Source organism: Peromyscus eremicus, chromosome 14, assembly GCF_949786415.1.
Source record: "Peromyscus eremicus chromosome 14, PerEre_H2_v1, whole genome shotgun sequence".
NCBI classification, from domain to species: domain Eukaryota; kingdom Metazoa; phylum Chordata; class Mammalia; order Rodentia; family Cricetidae; genus Peromyscus; species Peromyscus eremicus.
Window position 1 is genome coordinate 64,884,157 of NC_081430.1, and position 24,024 is coordinate 64,908,180.

The 24,024-nt window shown below is 44.5% G+C and overlaps 1 protein-coding gene across 1 annotated transcript in view; it reads right to left on the reverse strand.

Moving 5' to 3' along the window:
* Positions 1–24,024, reverse strand: part of Dnah11 (dynein axonemal heavy chain 11) — a 319,597-nt gene that overhangs the window by 137,816 nt on the left and 157,757 nt on the right. Inside the window, 8 exon segments of the mRNA XM_059279404.1 lie at positions 440–633; positions 895–1,056; positions 4,439–4,678; positions 7,062–7,164; positions 8,189–8,354; positions 14,052–14,256; positions 18,684–18,857; positions 21,791–21,922. Of these exon segments, the coding sequence (XP_059135387.1) occupies positions 440–633; positions 895–1,056; positions 4,439–4,678; positions 7,062–7,164; positions 8,189–8,354; positions 14,052–14,256; positions 18,684–18,857; positions 21,791–21,922 (1,376 nt within the window).

Here is a 24,024-nt window from a genome sequence, read left to right on the forward strand (position 1 = left end):
CTTTCTCCTGCCTTGCTATTGGCCTTTTAGTTCTTTATTAGACCATTAGTTGTTTTAGGCAGGCACAATAACACAGCTTCACAGAGTTAAACAAATGCAACATAAACAAAAGTAACATACCTTAAAATAATATTCCACAACAGAATTGGCCATGTCACTATCTAGAATGCAGTAGGCACTCAACATAGCTTACTTAATCCAGGAAGGTCAGGTTAAGTCCCACCCACAAATCCCACAAGTCATTGCTGTTCCTCTTTCTTAATACCCTTCTCTGACAGGGCTGCAGGGAAAGGAAACGTTTTGGATGGATCCTTAGCCTTTTAGAAAATAGTTTGCCTCTATGTATGCAGTTAAGACTGTGACATAATTAACAGTGACATGTACTTTAGTGCTGTAAGAACAATTCTGAACGGACAGCCACTGTGACCAACAAACTTACACATGCTGCATGGCGTCTTCAAACAGCACCAGGTGCATGGCAGAGTGGAGCTCATTGTAGTTGTCTACCATTTCTCTAAGAATTGCCATCAGCCCTTCCCAGTCCTTCACGGGCATGTAACGAGGGTCTTCCTCGCCACTAGCAAAGTGGCAATAAATAAGGGGCTGTCGCAGCAGCGTGCTATCCTCAGCACCCTGCAGGAGAAGGAGGACATGCTGTGGTATAAGAGCCACCTCAAGAGCCACCTGGGCAGAGACCTACCCAAGAGACCTGCTTGTGCCAGCAGGTCTGTGCACAAGTGGATAGGGCAATGTCGGTTAATCCAGCACATCTGTGAATCTCAGATGTTGAAGGGAAGAGAAGGAAGTATGCTTGCTCATCTGCAACCCAGAGTCTCTCTAACTCCGGCCTCATACCAGCCAGAGCCCAGAGAACAGCGACCTTCACTCACTTACTTTAAAGTACTTATGGGCAGCTTCCACCATTTTCCTCTGAAATAAGTCACAATCATTTGTGTCTATCAGTTTGTCTCCATAAACACGAGATGATTCATGAAGCCACAGGCGCATTAAATCTTCTGGGCATTTTAAACACTCAGGAGAAGCAAACAAAATCCCCTATATGAGAGGAATGGGAAACACACTTTTAATTCAGAAGACAGTGTCATTTTAAATAAACACTTTCAGTATTTATTTAACTGTACACTGAATTTAGCAATTGTTGTTCGAATCTTAGATGGTCTTTTAATAAAAAACCCTGAGCCAGATATTAGGGTATAAGCTGAAAGATCAGAGAAGCAGAGCAAGTCACAGTCAACCTCATCCCGCCAGCTCATTAGCTGATCCTGCTTCTGTGAATCCTCAGACTGAAAAACCACTGAGTCCTCACCTGAAAGGATCTCAGCTGAACTGCCTTAGTTTCTGTTTCTTCACTCCTTATATACCTTTCTCCGCCCTGCTGTCCCTTCCTGGGATTAAAGGCATCTGTGCTTCCCAGCACTGGGATTAAAGGCGTGGGCCATCACTGCCTGGCTCTGTTTCCAGTGTGGCCTTGAACTCACAGAGATCCAGATGGATCTCTGCCTCCCAAGTGATAGGATTAAGGGTGTGTGCCACCACTGTCTGGCCTCTGTGTCTAATCTAGTGGCTGGCTCTGTCCTCTGATCAGGCAAGCTTTATTAGGGTACACAACGTATCATCACAAGCAATTTGAAAGAAATAAACAGGAGTGGTGTGTATACACATGTACAAATAAAACTCATTTCACCTTCTCATAAGTGATATTATAGAAATTCAGCATCATACCCACTAAAAAAAAAGTGTGTATGATATTCTAACTGCATGTATGTCTGTGTACCACAGGAGTGCCTGATGCCCTTGGAGGCCAGAAGATGACATCAGATTCCCTGGGACTGGAGTAACAGATGGTTGTGAACTACCATGTGGGTGCTGGGAATTGAACCTGTGTCCTCTAGAAGAACTAGAAGAATTCAGCTCCCAACTGCTGAGCCATCTTTCTCCCTCATCATACACATTTCTTTAAAAAAATTATTATTATTTTATAAGCATGGGCGTTTTGCCTGCATGGATGTGTACCACATATGAGCAATACCCCAGAGGCCAGAAGAGGGAGCTAGATCCTTTAGAACTGGAGTTACAGATCGTTGCGAGCCACCATGTTAGTGCTGGGAACTGAACCTGGGACCTCAGCAAGAGCCACAAGTGTTCTTCATGGCTGACCAGCTCTACAGCTCCCTCATCACGCCCATTTTAAGGAATGTAACTAAAACTATTTAAAGGGTCAGCAGGAGCTAAAGCTCACACCTCTGCGTATTTATCTCACACAGTCTCCAATGGCTTTTACAAAAACCAAAGCACAAACAGAATGTTACTAACAGGATACAGATTTTCCTTGTCTTTAATCCTTTGATACCAGACAATCTAACCCCTTTCACTTTACAAATAAAAAAACCCCAAAATCAAAAGATCCAATGTGAATTGTCCTCTCTTGTAAGGTAGATCCAGGATTAGCATGGATTTGCTGTGCCTCCCGTGCCCACCAACAATGCCCTTCAGCATCTGGGGTGCAGGTGACCCCAGCCTCCTGGACAGCCAGCTTGCTCTCCACACACAAGAACACAGAGGACACGGTGGAGAATTAAACTGCATGAGGCTGATGGTGTTTGCAGGTATCAGATGAGCCTGGCAACCGGGACCTGAAGGCTAAGCAGGCAGGACCACATCCCAGTTCGCCTTTTCTGTTAAGAGGAGGACTTGTTTTTAACAAAGCTTTACAAAGCAGAGCATTTCTGGCAGGTGCTAGGAATCCAGATGTGGAAGCAAACGGCCATGTTATTACCAAGCTACTGTCTGATGCTGTGGTAGGGTTCTGAGGTAGCTGTGGAGTGGTTCTGAACAGAGCTAGAGGAAGTCCTGTGAAGTTTTCTCATTCGTCCTCTGTACAAAGGAACTCTGAATCTTAGACCACTCCCCCGGGTACGTCACTGTCCATAGACACACCACATCCGAGACCTTTAAATGCCTCTTTAGGATTCCCTTTCTATAATCAGTAGTGAACACTGCCCTTTCACCATGTGTTACAGTTTGAATCTCAATGTCCCCTTACCCCACTTCAGATCACTAGGGGCACACCTCTGGAAGGGATAATGGGCCCCTGGTCTCTGTGTCTGTCCCTAACACACTATCCAATCAAGATAATTTTCGGTATCAAACCAAATGACCTAAATTTAAAATTTCATACTTTAATATGTGTTTAAAATGATGCATTGACATTCTGCGCAAAAACATGACCAATTACTCTTATTTGGCACTTACAATAATAAGCTCTTAGTTTACAAAGTTCAAATTTCTACTTTTACTGCTAAAATCACTATCTACCACGGTCTGTATGTCTCCCTAAACTTATGTATTAAAATTTAATTGCGGGGCCAATGAGACAGGTCAGTGGGTGAGCCCGATGACCTGAGTTCAAACCCCAGAACTCATACAAAGGTTGAAGGAGAGAACCAACTCCACGAAGTTGTCATCTGACCTCCACAAGCATGTGTAGAACATACCCCTCCCATATCACACACACACACACAACACACACCACCACCACCACCACCACCACCACCACCACCACCACAAACACACACAGACACACACACACAGATACACACACACACACATAGATGCACACACAGACACACACACAGACACACACCACCACCACCACCACCACCACAAACACACACAGACACACACACAGATACACACACACACACATAGATGCACACACAGACACACACACATACACACACCACCACCACCACCACCACCACAAACACACACAGACACACACACAGATACACACACACACAGATGCACACACAGACACACACACATACACACACACACAGATGCACACACAGACACACACACACATACACACCACCACACACATACACACACACAGAGACACACAGACACACAGACACACACAAAATGAAAAAATACTTAATTGCCAATGTGATAGTACAAAGAGGTGGAACCTCTGGCAGTTATTAACTAATCGTGAGGAGGTGACCCCATATAAACAGTGCTAGGTGTTTGCCCTTCTATCCTGTCTGCTGTGGGTAGACAAAATGTTCAAGGCACCATCCCAAAAACACAGGGCAGGCCCTCACCAGACACTGGACTTGCTGGTACCTTGACCGCAGACTTTTCAGTACCACTGAACTAGGAACAATAAATTCTCATTGCTTATGAATTACCAAGTCCCAGGTACCTTGCTGTATCAGCACAGATGTTGTACATCCTGAAGGGAACCACTGTCTCATTGATAAAAAGGTTTGCCATGTTCCTTCACAGAAAAGTTTATGAGTAAAAGAGAAACAGACACAAAATAACAAAGTATACTTTAAAACCGAAGTAGTTCTATAAATGAATGCCATAAGTTATACTGACTTTCAAGAAGCTAACTTGCCAGTTGAGATACCTGGAAGATATTTGATAGGTCTCTCAGATTAAAAATGTAGTGGAATTTAACAGCTGTGGGTACAAAGCTCTCTGCCATCATCTGATGGAACGCTATTGTTGCCTGGATCAGAGAGGGGCCAGTCTTGAGAACCGATGGGCAGAATGCTTGCTGCTGGAGATGGAAGCTGAAGATCTGGCCATAGATGGTTGTCAGTGCATCCAGTGACGGAAAGTTGAAGGCAAACACCGTGAAATGTCTCTGAAAAACAGTTAGTACATCATAGAGATTACGACCAAACCAGAAAGTGCAAACAAAACAAACCAAACACGTGATGCTTTACTCTCTCCTTTATTTAGGACCACTGCCATATAATGTATTACTGCCATCTTCCCAGACTCTGGGTGGCCACATGACCCGCTTGAACCCGGAGTGAAGCGGAGATGACAGAGGGCTAACCATTGTCAAAGGCTTGCTGTTCACATGTGTTCCCTTAAGCCTTTGACTTTCCATGAGCTTTTGAAGTTCTGCTAAAGGATGGAAGATACAGAAGACAGAGGCACATTGTCACCACCAATCCAGCCCATGCCACGCTAGATCAGCTGACAGCCACGCCCCAGACGTTCAAAGTGAGCCTAGACAAGGCCAGCAGACACCTTGTTCACATGCAGCTGACTCGGATAGGTGAGAAGGCACTTTCTGTGTGGTCTGTTGCACGGATGTTAGTGCTGGCTGACATCACCATTATCAAGCTTACATGCACTCACAAGACATTGCCTGTTTATGTTTATGGTAACTTTACGCCTCATTGCCAAAATCTGAAAGAAAAGGAACCAAGCTGTCCCTCAGGAAGTGAATGAATGAATTCAGTCCATTCATACAACAAAGGCTACTCAGCAAGAAAGAGAAATGCCCTACTAAGCAACGAAAGGACATGAGGGGCCTACGTGCTACGGCTAAGGTGCTGAAAGAAGATAGTCTAACAGGGTTACACAAATGATTCTCACTACAAACTATTCTGGAAAAGGACATATTACTGAGATGATAAAGTGATCAGTGCTTAAGTATTAAATAACCACAATATGGGAGAGAATGCTTAAAATTTAAAAGCAAAACAAAAACAAAATAAAACAAAAAACCAATTGATCCAAAAATGACTAAAAAGATTTTAATAACATCTCCCCCTGAAGAAGATGTGCACATGAATCAGGACCACATGAAAAGATGCTCCGATCTCTAATCACCAGAGAAATGCAAACAGAACTACAATGATACTGCCATGTTCCCATTAGCATGGCCACTATAAAAAAACGAAGTAGGAATCCTATGTTGACAAAGACGTGGAGAAACCAGAACCCTTGTGCAGTGTTGGTGGGGGTGAAAGGTGACTTGGTCATCATAGAAACAGGAGGATAGGTCCTCAAAAGGCTATAAACCAAATTACTGTCTGATCCTGTAATTCCACTTCTGGGTAAACAGTCAAAAGAATCGAAAGCAGGATTTCTGAGCGATATTTGTGTGCCTATGCTCAGAACGGCTGGCTTTATTCTCCCCAGAAAGAAAACATGGAAGTGACCCAGTGTTCATGGGTCAGTGAACAGATAAGCAAAATGCAGCGTGTAAGACCAAACAGTGCATCCCCAGGATTCAAAAGGAAATTCTGCAATATGCTACATGTGTGATCTTTAGCACGACATGCTAAGTGAAGTACTCCAGTCCTCAGACAAACAGTGTAGGTCTCCACTTATGTGAAGTACTTAGAGAAGGCAGGGTCAGAGAGACAGAAAGTCTGATGGCGACTGTCAGGGCCCAGAGGACAGAGGAAGGGGTGTCAGAGGAGAGAGCAACTGGTGTCACTGCTTAATGGACAGAGTTTCAGTTTCACCTAAGAGTCTCACCGAGACCGATGGTGGTGACATGGCAGAAGAAAGCGTTTAGTATACTCAATTGTACACTTGGAATGCTTAGTTAAGCTGATACATTTTATGTAACATGTATTTTACCATAATAACAAAACTGGAAAAAATGATTTTCAAAAGATTAATGGTTGCAGGGGATGCAGAGGCAAGGGAAGGCTGACCACATAGCAGAAGGGTCTCCAGGCAGAGAAACTACTCTGTGTGATATTTTGATGGTGGACACCTGTCATGATCCATTTGACAACCCCACAGAACAAGTAAGACAAAGGAGGAACCCCAGTGCAAACTCTGAGTGTTAGTTAATAATTATGTGCCTCATCAAATGTAACTAACGCAAGAGGTTAAAAAGAGTTCAAATAAAGCAGGTAGTGGGTGGATGAGGGACTAGACAGAAATACTTTCAGCTCATTTTGCTATAAATGTAAACCTTAACTAAAAATATTGTGTTGATTAGAAAGGAACATAGCTGCTTAATTACCTGTCTAGTGAGTCTTACTTTATAAGCACCAAGAAACAAGATAATGTATTTTGTTGAGAGAGGTCTCACTAAGGAGCTCAGCCTACCTTGGAATTCACTGTGTAGCTTAGGGTGGCCTTGAACTCATAACACAGCCTCCTCAGCCTCCCCAGTGCTGGCATTTCAAGAGTGTGCCAGCATACCCAGCATGGCCTACATTTTGAATACGACATCTGAGGGCATCTAGGAAGAGTGGTATGGAACCCACCTGCAGCCTCGGGTTGACCGTGAAGCTGCCCACCATGGGATTCATGCAGGCCACGTACTGGCAGCTGCGGATTTCCTTAAGCGTCACCTTCTGTCGATCATACCTAAGGGACAGAAAACAGAACCTCAAATCTAAAAGCAAGATGACAAAACAGCGAGCCACCAGCTTGTGAAGGATTTGATCACAGACACTTTATCTTTACAATCGTTTTGCAAGCTTGACCTTCTTGGTCTTATCTGGGGGACATCAAAACCTTAGCTCAGAAATGGAAGGTGACAGAATTGTTGGAGGCCAAAGCCAAGATCAGAAGCTGAATCAATATAAACTATTACTGCTCATCGATTTTCACGTGGCTCTTAACATGGGTGGAAACCCTGCTGTCCTCACAGCAAGGGTTGGTGGGTGGGCTGGGGCTCCCTCACCCTGTGTTTACTGTCAAGGATAGCAAACTAGAGTGCCCACATACGATCCAACGCTCACACCCTATAGGGTAAAGCCAAGCTTATCTTCAATAACTTAGTGCAGCTTAATTTCCGCACAGTTGCTTGACTACTTTCCAATCAAATCTTGCAAAGATACGAAGGGAAACTGTTCTGTTTAATATAATTAAAAGTAAAGGGAAAGGCTGGGAATATGGCTTGGTTAGTAAGGTGCTTGCCACACACACACACACACACACACACACACACGCACACACGCACACGCACACAAACACACACACACACACACACACACACACACACACACACAAAGACCCGAGTTCAGGTGGCCAGCATCCAAGAGCAGGCCTGGCAGCATGCCCCTGTACTCCCAGCAGTTGAGACAGGGATCGATGGGCCCAGCCAGTCTAGAATCAGGGAGCTCCAGGTTCGATGAAGTACCCTGTCTCAAAAAGTGAGATATAAAGTGGCCTGGTATTGGGTGTAGATTTCTGGCCTCCTCATATGCACACATATGTACAAATATGTATGCAGACATACATGTGCACACACATTAAAAACAAGATTACAAACTGATGAAAAGAAAATGCTCCCAGACTAAACAATCTGGGATAATTCTGTCTTCAGATGTCCCTACACTGTAATAATGAGTTTTTGGTGGGCAGTAGAACACAGGGGTTTGCTTACCAGTGCCCATAGTCAATATGCTGTCGAAGCAGTGCATGAGGCTGGACGGTGCCATAGACGTCCACTTCAGGCATGTTCAGATCATCAATGAAGTAAACCAGTTTTTTATTTCCTCTTGGACCATAGTTACGACCAGCTTTTTTCTCTAGAGGTTTTTCAAGAATTCCTAAAAATTTGTACATAATTTTTGTCACAAATGGCTGGCAGAATGTAACATTTCTACCCTTACTTATTTTTCCAAAAGTCTTCCTCGTTCATGGTGATTCATTCATGTCATGTTTTCTGGATGTGAGAGTCTCTTCTGCTGCTGCTGTCTGTAACATGGCCCCTGCTCATTGCCCTCCTGTTACTACCCAAGGTCATTCCAACCCTCCTTTGGAAACCTACTCAACAAAGGTGTGCGGCACAGCACTGTTGCTCATACTGGAGAAAGTCTTGTTGCTGATAATGTGTCCTTTCTCACTTACTTTAGCTCATGGCTGGCTGCTGGTTCTGCCACAGCCTGGCCTCTCAATCCATCTCCATTCTCTTTGCTGGAGAGTCTAGGAGCAGCTCCCACGTCCCCCGAGAGGTTTCCAATACCTCTCTTCTTGGACCACTGGAGCACAAGAAGAAAGTGCATGTAGATACTACCCAAGTGTAACTTGGTGTTTTTCCTGGGCCTGTATGACTCTGTGTTACTGATGACTCTGAGGCAGGGTGGAGAGGATCTGAGTACTGTTTCCTTGACATAGTTGACATAGTATCTAACCACACGTTGACTCTTCAGACTACAAACATCTCGGGGCAAAGAAGGGGTGTGTGTGTGTGTGTGTGTGTGTGTGTGTGTGTGTGTGTGTACACTTGTGTGTGTTGTTGTTATATCCCTACTGATGACACTTATTATTATTAATTATTATTCATTTGCTAGATAAACAAAGAAGTGTACAGTAGATAAACACCTTTGGCAAACAACTGTTCCACATTTCCAGATGTTGGCTGGACATTAGCTCTACTGCCACTTGGGTGTTTGTACCTCTTTCTAAACACATCTTTACACTCTCTCTTATGCACAGACAGACAGACAGACACATACACACACACACACACACACACACACACACACACACACACACACACGGAGGGGAAGGAGGAGGGAGGGCGGGAGAGAGAACCTTAAGTCAATAAGACAACCTTCATCTTTGATCTTTTGTGATCAGCCTTCCTCACATCTTATGGTCTGCCTTTGTTTTTCTAAGCTGGGCACATTCCATTTCATTGCATCATATGTGTCTATTGCGGCGGTATTGTGTTCCCCAAAATATTGTGCACCCTAATAAACTTATCTGGGGTAAGAGAACAGGACAGCCACTAGATACAAAGGCTAGAAAATGGTGGCACTCACACCTTTAATCCTAGCATTCCAGAGGTAGAAATCCCTCGATCTCTGTGAGTTCAAGGCCACATTGGAAACAGCCAGGCATGGTGACTCAAGCCTTTAATCCCAGGGAGTGATGGCAAAAACAGAAAGATATATAAGGCATGAAGACCAGAAACTACAAGCATTTGGCTGGTTAAGCTTTTAGCTGGTTAAGCTTTTAGGCTTTTGAGCTACAGTTCAGCTGAGACCCATTCTAGATGAGGACTCAGAGGCTTCCAGTCTGAGGAAACAGGATCAGCTGAGGAAATGGAGAGGTGAGGTAACTGTGGCTTGTTCTGCTTCTCTGATCTTCCAGCATTCGCCCCAATAACTGGCCTCAGGTTTGATCTTATTAATAAGAACTTTTTAAGATTCCTGCTACAGTCTATGATAATTGTTTTTCCATATGTTTGGTTGTTTTCATATGTTGTGTCAAAAAAGATTTTTTAAGAAGCTGTGGCCCCTTCAGTTCCCCTTTTAAATTCATTTTTGTTATGTACCAAAAAATTATTTTTGGCATGTCCAAATATGTGACAATTCAAACTTAAATATTGTGGTCATATATTAAGGCCTGATAGACACATACTATTTTACAAATCCAGGTACTCTAAACATCTTAAAATCTGTGAAAATAATAATCTTGAGAATATTAGAGCCAGGCACAGTGGCACAAGCTTTTAATCCCAGCGCTTGAGAGGCAGAGGCAGGTGGATCTCTGAGTTTGAGGCCAGCTTGGTCTACATAATGAGTTCCAGAGAAGCCAGGTCTATATAGAGACTATGTTTCAAAAGAGAGGGGAAGAGAGAGAGGGAGGGAGAGAGAGAGGGAGGGAGAGAGGGAGGGAGGGAGGGAGGGAGGGGGAAGGGAGAGAGAGAGGGAAGGAGAAAGAGAGAGGGGGAAGGGAGAGAGAGAAGGAGGGAGGGAGAGAGAGAAGGAGGGAGGGAGAGAGAGGAGGAGGGAGGGAGAGAGAGGAGGAGGGAGAGAGAGGAGGAGGGAGGGAGGGAGGGCTTTCCTTTTCCCTGTGCTTCTATGCCCCTGCTTATGAGGTCAAAACTCTCCCCAAGTCAGCCAGGAAAGTCTCACAGGATTCTCTCTGACCCTCATCTGCCCAACTCCAACCTACAAACGATATCTCATGTCATTTCCTGTCATTTCCACTACCACCTCCTTTCTTTTACTCTGGCCTCCAGCCCAGGGCCACATTAGTTGGTATGTTGCTCAGTAGAATCAGTCTTCCCAACATCAGATTCTTCTGAGATGCAGCTAGCATCTGGTCAGTTTCTTGCTCCCTCTTACTGGTTCACCATTGCTACCATGTGAAACGCAGTCTCCTTGGCTTATACAGCCCGGTCTCCACAACTATGATGCTGAGCTAGTCTATGTCACCCAGAACTGCCCCTGAACTGGACAGCTGATCTCCCCGTCTGCAGCACAACTCTGACCCCAGCCTCCCCCTCTTCTCTTTAACCACCATGCCCCAGTCTGTGGTGATATTGTGTTCCCCAAAATATTGTACACCCTAATAACTTATCTGGGGTCAGAATGGCTCTCTCCTTCTCTAAACCCAAGCATGTTGTTAAAAGGAAAATGCAAACTACCTGTATCACGCCAGAAGAAAGAGCCATCTTCTGATACAGGACAGGAGGAAAACTAAAAACCAAAAACCAAAAAAACAAACAAAAAAAAATTAAGGGACTATTCTATTACTACTAATCTCAATTCTTTGATTCTATTCTGATTCTTTAAACTTTTCTTAAAGTATGAATTTTATATCAAAATTTACAAGATTAATATATCTATATATATTAAACTTTGTTAAGATATTAATGGTCATACAGAGTACTAACTAATTCTAGAAAAAAGGCTTCAATTAGCTGCCTATATATGTCTTTGTGTTCGAGTCTCTATCAGTTTTCTGCAGGAAATCACGGCCAATTTGAAGTCTCCAGGAAGAAGATGGGTCTCCACAACAACAACAATTCCACATGGACAATAATATCACTAAGCTGACAAACATCACCTACAGATCAGCTTTGGACTACAAACCGCTCAGAGCAATTTTGAGATGGCTAGTTGAGATGATCCAGTTTCAATGACTACTTGAATAAGGACTTGAGATAAGCCCTGAATTTTGGCATTATGCACAGACTGGATAACGAAGGATATAGCTACTTTTCCTAGAATTTGACAATTAACCCAAAATTTTTCTTTTCAGAATAAAGATACCTTCACCCATATCCAGCAGGAAGCAATTTTAAGAATACGACGCCCACATTCCCAAAGAGGTGGTGTGGGGCAGGTGGTTTTTTGGTCCTTTAATGGGTTTTGGGTCTGGGATAATTTTCATTGTTTAGGAGGGTTGGTTAAGCTTTTAGGCTTTTGAGCAGCAGTTCAGCTGAGATCCATTTAGATGAGGACTCAGAGGCTTCCAGTCTGAAGAAACAGGATCAGCTGAGGAACTGGCGAGGTGAGATGGCTGTGGATTGTTCTGCTTCTCTGATCTTCCAGCGTTCACCCCAATACCTGGCTCCAGGTTTGTTTTTATTAATAAGACCTTTTAAGATTCGTGCTACACCAGCTATCTTTCAGACGCAGTTCACTGTATGCTACAGCGTTCTCCTCTGAAGCTGGTCCTTCCATCCCAAACTTTCTCTGCCTAGACATTACCTATCTCATGCTTGAAATTCTCTTCTGGAGCACACTGACATCTGCAGCTCTTCCCTGTCCTAATTTGATAAGCATCTCTCAACCTTACCCATGTCTCTCCCTCTTGGGAACTAGATGTATCTTATCATATCATTTGTTGAACTGATGAGCAGTAGCCTAATCTCCCAGGCTTAACTCATAAAGGAATTCTTTCCTTTGCACTTCTGAACAGAACCCATTCCTACAATGCCTAGGAACAAGTAGAGAAATCACACACATTTGCTAAAGAAACAAAACAGAATCAGCTTTCTGATGATCTCATTCACAAAAGCAAGACAAACTGACTGAAGGAAGAGCTTAGAGAATATCCAGTGTTGACTGTGCTAATGTTGGAGGGAAAGAAAGTTTATTACTTGACTCCAGCAACACAGCCATGAAAATCACACGTGCAAGCATGTATACATCCCAGGGACCCACACTCAGAGCAACCTAACAGTTTCAATCAGCAATTGAGACCTCAGTACCTTACTGTCCCTTCCTTGTGCTGGGCAGCAACAGGATGACTGACTTTAGCTGTTCAGGCTGTCTCCCCTTCCCTTGGCTCTCAGAATGCAAAGCCTGTGTTTCTTACTATATATTTATCCAATAGCTCAGCATTATTCACACACACACACACACACACACACACACACACACACACACACACAGACTGATTGACAAGGCCACTGAGATGGCTTGGCAGGTAAAGGTGCTTGCTGCCAAGACTGATTAACTGAATTCGATCCCTGGGTCCCACAAGGTAGAAAAAGAGAACTGACTCCAGCAAGTTGTTCTCTGTCTTCTGCATATGTGCCACTCAACCACACTAAATAAATATAATGGGAATAAATGAAATAACTCAAAGTTGGGCATGCCATTCGATACACTTTGAGTGTGCCTGGAATCAACTCCTTCCTTGAAAGAGTAAGCAGAGGACCTCTTTTTAACACCTCTGTATTATCCAGTTCCATGAATTAATTACAGGGAATTAAATGGTTTAGAGGTGACATAATTATCACTGTGAATATAAACTTTTTGCTGGTTTACCAAGTAATAACCTCCGAAAAGCTAGAAGTGAAATTAAAGGTCAAAATGATCCATGCATGATGGCACATGCCTATCATCCAGCACTTGGGATGGTGAGGAGAACCACCACACATTCCAGGAAAGCCTGGGATATGTGGTGATACATTGTCTCAAACAAACTCCTAGCAACAGTTAAAGTCTGTTTACCAGGGGTGACCATGAGTGAAGCAGGTGTGTCGGCCACATCTGTATACCAGAGGAGGGGCAGGTGTGCAGGCCACATCTGTGTACCAGAGGAGGGGCAGGTGTGCAGGCCACATCTGTGTACCAGAGGAGGGGCAGGTGTGTCAGCCACATCTGTGTACCAGAGGAGGGGCAGGTGTGCAGGCCACATCTGTGTACCAGGGGAGGGGCAGGTGTGCAGGCCACATCTGTGTACCAGAGGAGGGGCAGGTGTGCAGGCCACATCTGTGTACCAGGGGAGGGGCAGGTGTGCAGGCCACATCTGTGTACCAGAGGAGGGACAGGTGTGTCAGCCACATCTGTGTACCAGAGGAGGGGCAGGTGTGCAGGCCACATCTGTGTACCAGAGGAGGGGCAGGTGTGCAGGCCACATCTGTGTACCAGGGGAGGGGCAGGTGTGCAGGCCACATCTATGTACCAGAGGAGGGACAGGTGTGCAGGCCACATCTGTGTACCAGGGGAGGGGCAGGTGTGCAGGCCACATCTATGTACCAGAGGAGGGGCACTTACTCTGCAGCACTGCTGATGTCGTGTAGTAGTTGAAAGGCACACGGGACACTATGTAGTCCTCAGGGAGACTTGCCAGGGTGTCACTCAAAAAGGCTGTTTTCCCCACTCCTGCATTTCCAACTAGCATTAGCGGTTTGCCTTTCTCAAGCAGCAACTCAGTAAAATACCTAAGACGAGTTGTCTCTGGAGTGTGTACCAGAACTGTCTGGGAGAGAAAAGCAGGAGAACAGTCAGAGAAAGACAGAGGTTCAAGGCTGACCCAACACTCAATTTTGAATTAAGACCCAAGGAACTCTCTGTACAAGTTCATGCCCAGTAGGAGAGACTGAGTAGTAGTGCAGATGTCACCGCTTCCAGGAGGGCAGCTGGGCGATGCCATCAATTGCTGGAACAGAGGCAGCTGATAACATCATTCCAAGGAAAGGAATCACCCCTAGGTCCCTTTCCTAGAGCCCCTCCTTCCCCTAGCTGTTGTAGGTATGGGAGAAAAAAAGGCAGACATGTCGGAAGTGCCCACCCTCTTCAGAAGCTGATGAGACCAGTGGGAACAGCCCCTGCAATAGAGATCAGTAAGGAGACACCAGTTAGGGGAACAGGTGAAGTGTGCCCAGATCTAAAGCGTATGTGAAACTTTCGTTAAAAATTAAGCCTTTATGCTTATACTTTGAGATTTGGCAGTTTATTACTTTTTATTTATTCAGATACCATAATGTTCCACAGAAATTTGAAGTGCCCTAGAAGAATAAAAGAAAATGAGTGAAAATTAGGCTCAGGGTTGCTGACCAAATAGCTCAGTGAGGAAAGGCCCTTACTGTGCCAGTCTGGCAACCCAAGTTCAATCTTCAGAAGCCACCAAAGGCAGAAGGAGAGAACTGATTCTACGAGGTAACCCTCTGACCTCTGTAGGGTGACCCCTTTCCTGGTGACATCATATGTGTGTGCATGCCCTCCCCCCCCTAATAATAAATAACAGACTTGGGAAATATAAACTAAAATAAAAATATTCAGACAAAAGATAGACACACAGACTGAATTCTGCACAACTGAAAAACAGCTGCCATTTTGGTGCATTTTTTGATGTTCAAACTTAAAAGTGGTAAACAATACAAACATACACAAAAACCCTTTACTTACAGGGTTGGGTTTTGACATTAAAAAAACCACACATACGCATAATAGATACAGTTCTTCATTACTTGGTTAGTGCAAACTGACCAGAATGAAGTATTCTGTGGATCATTCTGGGTAATGGCCTTGATGGAACCATTTATTCTCCACCTTCCTTTTTAACACAGTGGCCCCAGCACCTCGTGAAGGCCAGACTTCGAAACACACAAGGTACTGCTTTCCCTTCTTGCCCACAGTTGCCATCACTGTATTTTTCTTTGGCTGCTGGCTCTTCTCTTCGTATATGAATACCAGAAATGAACACCCGCAGAGCAGGGTGGCCTCCACTACGCACAGAGCAGGGTGGCCTCCACTACGCACGTATGCCTCATAATCCAGGAATCCACAGCAAACCTGTGAGACATTTTTTGTTGCTGTTTCCTTCTCAGTGAGCATTAACTAAAACTATGAGAGCTCAGGTGTGGTAGTTTGATAAGCTCATAGGGAGTGGCACTATTCGGAGGTGTGGCTTTGTTGGAGTGGGTGTGGCCTTGTTGGAGGAAGTGTGACATTGTGGAGGTGGGCTTCATATATGCTCAAGCTACACCCAGTGTCACGGTTCACTTCCTGTTGCCTCCAAGATGTAGGACTCTCACCTATTTCTCCAGCACCACGTCTGCCTGCATGCCACCGTGTCCCACCATGACGATAATGGACTGAACCTCTGAACTGTAAGTGAGCCATCCCAATTAAATGTCTTCTTTTACAATAGCGGCCATGGTCATGGTGTCTCTTCCCAGCAACAGAAACCTTAACTAAAACATTAGGTCACTTGGAGAGTGTCACAGCCGGTGAGTGAGTGCAGGTGCATGGGTTGAAATCTGTGGAGCCTGAGCTCAGTAAAGACTCCCAACACAAACAGCTCTTCAGAGCGTGGATTTGGGATTCAGACTGACAGGCTGCTCGGCTCGATTCAGTGCGACCACGTCTCCCAGTTTCAAAAGTTAATGCTTTTTTGTTTGTTTGTTTTTCAAGACAGGGTTTCTCTGTATAAACATGTCTAGCGGTCCTGGAACTCACTCTGTAGACCAGGCTGGCCTTGACCTCAGAGAGATCCACCTGCCTTTGCCTCCTGTGTGCTAGAATTAAAGGTGTGCATCATCACCACCTATAATTTGATATTCTGGAAATGCCTCCAGTCCTAGACAAATCGGGATCATTTGCCGTTCTATGCTCACCACCAATATCACTTTGGAAACATTTTCCTTCTCTGTTTTCCTGTTTCTCCATGTATAAAATGGGGCCTCGTGACCAGGATGCTGTAAAGAATAAGATGGGAGACGGTTCATCCAGTAAAGTGTGGGCCACAGAGGATGGAGACCTGAGTTTGAATCACCAGTACCCACATAAAGAGCCAGGCACCAAAGTGCCTATAATCCCTGCACTGGGGAAATCAGAAACGGGAGACCCTGGGCTTCCTGGCCAGCCACTCTCGCCAATAGCCAGCTACAGGTTCAGTGATTTGCATTAAAAAAATAAGGTGGAGACACGACTGAAGCTGACAGCATTAGTCTCCACATGCTCACACGGCCGTGTGCAAGCGCAGTCACACACAGCCACACATCCCACACATGCGCACATGCGCGCGCACGCACACACACACACACACACACACACACACGGGCACATATGCACAAAAGGAATAAATTAGTTCATAGATCTAAATTACTTAGAAAGGGCCTGGAATTATAATGGTATTTCCAATTTACCATGGCCCTGCTCCAGCATATAAAGGGGCTGCTCATAGAACAAGCACATTTGGTACCACTGAATGTAAAGTGCAAAACTTCCCAGGAAGAAAACTGATTTTTCAGTTCCATAAAATTTGTTGACTAAAATTGCTTTTTTTGTTCTCTTTTAAATATGAATAAGATGTATCCGGCTTTGATACAGTTTTTGCCTTTAGTTTTCAACCAGCTAGGAAATATTGATGGGCAGCCAAGATGGAGGTAGGCTGGACAGGATGACAGACGGTGGTCCATGCAGCAAACATGGCTGGTAGCCTCTAACACCCAGTGTTTTGCCTGGCTCTCCTTTCCTGGTGGCCTCCACTATGTTCAAGCTGCCATTTGCTGTCATTGCAGTGTGTGAGCCCCAGATGTTCTTGGGTTAAAGTCTTGGCCCCATGTGGCAGTGTTGGAAAATGGTGGTAGAACGTTTGAGAGGCAGAGCCTGGTGGAGGCCATTAGTCCACGGACAACAAGCTCTAGAAGGTGACTGTAGCATTCTGGTCTCTCAGCTTACACAGGATAGATACAGGACAGCATGAATAAAGAAAGGTCTGGGGACTTCTGGGACTCTGCTGCTGCCGGTGCCACCGTGGACCCAAACCTGAGTTGCAGAGGGTGGGGCCCCTTCTCTGGTTTCAGTTGGCCATGATGCTACTATCCAGATCTCAGACAGGACTGCTGTTTGAGGATATAGGGCTAGGGCTGTCAGGTCAGGGTAAGGGTCCTATGCTGCTACCCCAGGGGGACCAGAGGGTCAGGTCTGCATCCCCTCCCCACCTCTTTGGCACAGATCCGTAAGAGCCGTGAAAAAATAAATTTCTATTGTTTGGGCTACCTAGTATGCTTCACTTTGCTATGAAAATTCTTGTAAACTAATATAAGTGGAGGAGGCATTTGAAAGCAGAAAGACAGACAGAAATACATACATGAGCATAAGTGTGAAAACACACACACACACACACGCATATGTTAAGTGTCAATCAAGACCAGAGTCTACAGACCTAGCTTACACCATGAACTTGTAGGTCTAGCCTCACCCCTGCCACCTAAGGCCTTGCTGTGTGCACTGGGGACAGCTCCAGGAAATGAAGGCTTTAGGTTCCTGCCATTGGGAACCAGCGGCCTCCTCACAGACGTGGCAACAGTCCCCTCTCAGCCATGCACCCAGCACTGCTTCAAACGGCAAGTTCTAAAATGATTCAGAATGAGAAATGTTGTTAAAAAGAAAGAGATGAAAGCAGAATGAGAAGTTGGCCACAGAATAATCTAAGAGAAATGGGGATGGGTCATGTATGAAGAGAAACATGTGGACTTGTCAGGTGCATGAGAATGTGGAACACCGGTATTGGAGAGATTGAACATCACTTTGTGGCTGGGGTGGCAAAAGAAGGAAGTTCTATGTAAAAAGTGATGTCTAAAAAGTTTACATAAGCTCAGAAATAAGAATAATTGAATTAATTAAACCCTGCCTCTGGTTTTACAAAGTTTGTACAGTTTCTAGGAGATTATAAGAATGTGGCTCCCACTGGATTATGTGGAACTAAGGGACAAAGAGTTTGCAGAAATATCAACCTCCTCCCTAAGCATCCCTACAGGTGATTCTTCTCTCCCAGGGAAGAATGTCATACACAGAGCAGAGAAAACAAAGAGCTGTGCAAGAGAAGACAGGCTGTTTCCTCCGAAGGCTCAAATAAACACACTCTGGAGTTGGGCTCTCGAGACTCTGCCCACCTACCTTCAGGGGTGTGTCGACATCCATGGTGAACTGAGGGACCTTGTCAGTCCAAGGCAAGAATTTTTTAGTTTTGTGGTCCAGATAATAATCAAAGATGGTTCCCTGGGATGGAAACTTCACTGCTTTCATTTCTTTATGCCACCATCGACTAAAGTCGGCCTGATAATCAGAAAGCTATGGAGAACAGGAGAACTCTTTAGCATAGACCCAGAAAGTATACACAGCCCCTACAAATTCTGCTGCATGCTGGGTCTTTTGGGTACTGAGCCATATCACAAACCAAACTCCTGGATGGGAACCCATCAAGTTACGTTGAACACTAGATCTGAGTTGTAACCAGTAATGCTGCTATGTAGATAAGACAGGTTGCCACGAGGTGTACAAAGCTTAAAATGCAAGACAATGTTTGGAAAGCCTTGTATCACCCCTGTTATTCAATCTAACAATGAATCACTGTACAAATCACCATGCCAGGCACTACTGGACAATGGAGATTAGCACTGTGGTTGATTTCCACCCTGTTAGCTCCAACTGCTGGGGACAGGAGAGAAAGAGGATGCAGGGTTTTTAAAGCAGTAAATTATATGGACAGAAGATCTGTCTTTTGCGTTGTCAGCCTCCAGGCCCTTTTGTTGTCTGATATCTTTTACAAAATGATGATAATGAAAAACAGTACTTAAAAAAAAAGTCTCTGCTTTAAAAAGTAACATATTGGCAACACTGTGTCACTAACAAAAAGCATTCTTAAAGCTTGGCCCAACATGGGCATTCTGGACCTGGAAGTTCACAGGAGAAAGGGGTGGAGGATGGTCTAGCCTTGGTTTCCAGCAGGACAGAACTGAGAGTCTCCAGGGAAATCATGGGGCAGTTTCCCATCTCTGTAACGGAGTGTCATCTGATGAAGTAACATGTACAAGCTCTCACTTGCTGACTAGGGTGTAGGGCATGAGGAAAGGGGACAGCGCTCTCTACATCCTCAGTGGTCTGGCTCAGGGACTCAGATATACTCAATGGCCTGATGAAATGAGTCCCACATCCTCAGATGGCCAGTCTATCAATGCCTATCTTCTTGGAAATCTCTGCAGCAACTCAGATATTCTGAGAGGCCTGGAGCAGGGACTCCTACACCTGGAGCAGGGATTGATCTGACCTATGAATTTCAGTAAAATCTGAAAACGCTGTGGGTATTCATCGCCTTTGGCGATCTTGTACTTATCTAGGATCTCAGCTTCCATTTTCCCATCTCTTCATTTGATGTTCCTGTGTCGCTGGGCTATGGTGGTCCTTTTTAGTACCAGGCTGTTCATACTCACGAGCAGTCAGTCAGGTGGAGACTGTGACTGACTGTGACACTGGGTGGGGTGAACACTCTGAAGGAGAATCCCTCCCCTCTTCCACCTTCAAACCAGAAGAGCTCCTGCTGCCAGCATCCACATGCTAAGGCATTAACCCTCATTGAAATTATTCTCATAGCAGAAGCATGGGATATTTTATCTCCCTACAAATGTTGGTCTGAAGCCAAGCCAATGTGATTTTAAATAATCCACACACTATTACTTACCTGGCTCCATTCTCTTGCACAAAATACACATGACTTCTACTTCACTTCAAATTTTGCTTTGCCTAAAAAATTCCATCGTGAAAATGACTTGGTGGTACATCCTTGATTGTTCAGTTTGTTAAAGTGACTGTTCTGGAGCATGAGAGGAAGCAAATGGGACATCTACCCTCAGTCTGTCAGGGAAAAGGGGACTCACAGAGGAAGTAGAGGCAGACTTAGCCCCTGACTGACTCAAAGCAGCATTGGCTGCTGTTCCAGGGGAAGCACTTGGGGATCATAGAAGGACATCTGGCAGGTGACCAGGTAGACAGTGATTTGTGAGGCTCAGCTTATTTATAGATGTGTGTCCTGCTAACTCACTGACAAGAAACAGAGCTAGCCCATGGTTTCCATCACTAGTGAGGAATTGGCAGAATGTGGGTCACTTTGGGATGTGATGCCTTCTGAGCAGAATTCCCTACTTATGCCTAGGGAGATCTGAGAAAGCTAGATAGTTAGCCAATGGCATGCCGTTTTAATTGAAGAGTCAGGGTACTAGAGTACATGGCCAGAGAAATGCCGACGCTCTTGGGGAGGCGTGGTCTTAGAAGAATGGCGAGCCTGAGTAAGAAGCCTGCTGCAGTCACCAGGAGGCCTTGAAACAAGATCTTTGTCTCTGTGAGGAACAAAGTTTGGCTTACTCTGCACATGGTGGATATCTTGAAGCAATTTGAAAGAGATGATGTAAGAAAGATCTGCACATGGAAGCAGATGGTGAAGGTGAGACCCACATGTTCCTGGCACTTGGTAAGTCTAAGTGGCTTGTGTATTGGGGTGGAATGAGATGAGGTGTGTATTTGCACAAGATGTGTCTTAAATGTTTCCTGTAAGACATCAGAAGTCCTGAAAACGATGCCAGAACTGTTGTACAAGGGGACAGATTTATCTGCAGCAGAACGACCATGGAAAACTATGGCACCAGCATTTACTATGGCTCACAGAGCACAACCCTGAGAATACAGTTCCAGACTGATTACAGGTGGGACTGACTAGAGGCAGGACTGTTTGGAGGACTAGATGCTATCACCAACTTCTTCCTCCACCACCCACTGCACCAGTTCATGTGTGGAACTCCTAACGGCTAAGGCAATGGCATTTGGAAATAGCATCCTTCAGGGCTGCTTAGGTTTCAGTGATGTCATGGCAGGGCCCTGAGGAAGATGTGAGTGCCCTCATGAGAAGAGAACCAGTGATCCAATCCTTCTCTAGTCTGTGTAAGGATACAGGACGTGTCATGTGTAAGATAGGAAGAAGTCTCGTGAGAACCCAGCCATGCTGTCACTTCCAGTACTGTGAGAAATACATTGCAGTAGTTTAGGCTACCTCAAGGCAGTCTGAAATGATCTACCCCTGAGCTAGCTATAGGGATGCCCCAGAGGGGACAGACTCCAAAGCTCAGAATAGCGCAGGTCCAGAGATGGTTGATAACATAACTAAAGGATGCAAACCACATTTTTTAACCCAACATCCCCACGAGTTTCCATCTCTGGAAACTCTTTCAGCGTACTTGATCTCTTAGCAGAGTGCCTCCAAATGCCCAGACACAAGCAAAGACAAAATAGACTTCGTAGGCTTCTTTGGGGCTGTCAGAAGGTACATTCTCAGGAGTCAACAAACACTCCAAAAGAGTACAAATAGTCTGAAGAAAAAGAAAACACCATTAATTTAGGGCAATGATTTTTTTTTTCAGTGCTGGAGAAGGGTCAAGTTTCTTACAAATTCTACCTCATTCTTAAGAGATGATGTAATTTTTCAAAACTCAGTGATTTGCTAAAGCTAGAGACACACACACACACACACACACAAAATGACTGTGCCTTGGATATCTAAGTCAGTGGTTCAAAAAAAAATTGCCACTTTAATCAATCTTTGGAATAATAAAAGAATTGGAGAAAAAAACATTTTAAATGACTCAAATAACAGTTATTAGGTAAACTAGGCAAACCAATCCCCCCCAACTCATATATTCACACAAACTCACACACATTCTCATACACATGCTCATATACTCATACACACACACACACACACACACACACACACACACACTAAAACACACTCATACACACTCACACACATATACATTCACACAGATGAGTAATAATCCCTCTCGTGGGCTAGCTCCCTAGAGCACAGAAGAGTTGTCAGTATTTGAAATCATTATAGGCTCTAACATTCAGAAGCTCTTGCCCCAGGCCTGCACAGGCCCATGACTCAGGCCCAGTACCTGTGAGCACCTTTCTCTACCAACCAGGAAAGAGGGGGAAGTGTTTTTTATTCAAGTAGAAAAGCACTTGTTACATTTTACAATTTCCCTATTTCTGTTATTTTACATTGTGCCATATCTGTCAATTTGAGATAATTTTCTAATAAAACGGGTCAATTTCTTACCAAGACAAGGAGTATGAAGCTCTGTAGCTTTGTTACATGTGAGGAGGAACCACGGTTTCTAAAGGAATGGCTAAAATCAAAGCCAAGGGGACTAATGGGCCATAGTGGGCTGCTGACAGAACGCACCAGTAAGTCTCAGGGTTTGGCTCCACTCACCCAGACAGTACCTGAAAACATTTCTGAGTGCTATGTAAGCAACTAAATAAAGAGTTAACATACTTCATCTAACTTAAGGAAGTTCCGCATGCTGGGAAATCCAGAGCATTAATTTTGATGAATGTCATCTAAGCTGTTCTCCTGTCTACTCATTTTGCATTAAATTCCTATACTAAGAAACTGTGGGAAACACTGGTCAAAAATAACAGCTTTAAAAGAGCTAAGAATTAAATGCCATTTCTGAATACCACAAAAATGAAGCGGGGAGAGCAGAAATCATGTTAATTCCCACAGACCTATTTTCACACTCCTCGTGAATGGCAGAGTTCACACCACAGAGAATCACACAAATACACAAGTCAACTTGAGAAAGAACGGGCCCGGCTTTTTACAAGCGTTACACCCGAGGAAGTCTAATTAGGCTAACCACATAATTAATTCATTATGAATAAATTCAGACCTGCTTTCAGAAATAAATTATACCTCGGATAATTACTGTTGAATACTATCGTTTACTTAATTGGTGTGTGAATTATCCAAAAACCTGAACTTTCCCTTCTTATTATGCTCCTGACTATTCTAATTCAGCTTCAAACAAATTTGGTAACATAGTAACTTGATGAGAACAAAGTTCTGTGAAACTAATTTTGTTCCTGGAGGGGAAAAACATTTCCATGGTAAACCTTTAGTGAAGTTTGATACTTCTTGCTACATTGTCACCAATGACCTTCACTTCTCTGTTGTGAATAGATCCCATTCGCTGCTATACCAAATCCATTGTGTCTTTTACTAGCATTAGCTGTCTCACAGTGAGGATCAGAAAAACAAACAAACAAACAAACAACTGATCCCTGGAGCCTCACAGATTCTTCACACACACCGACGCGCCTTCAGGAGCATGTGTGGAACAGTCACGCGCTCTTCAGGAGCATGTGTGGAACAGTCACGCGCTCTTTTCTATTTACCAATCACCATCTGTGTTTCGCCTGGCCATCTGATTCAAAAACACGTGGAGCATTTCTCTGTGCAATGTTATGGTTTGAATCTTAAATGTTTTGAATGCTTGTCTCCCAGATGATTGTACTATTTGTGTGTGTGTGTGTGTGTGTGTGTGTGTGTGTGTGTGAGAGAGAGACCTTTAGGGGGCAGTCAGCTGCTGTGTGTAGATCGCTCAGGGCAGGCTGGCGACTCAGC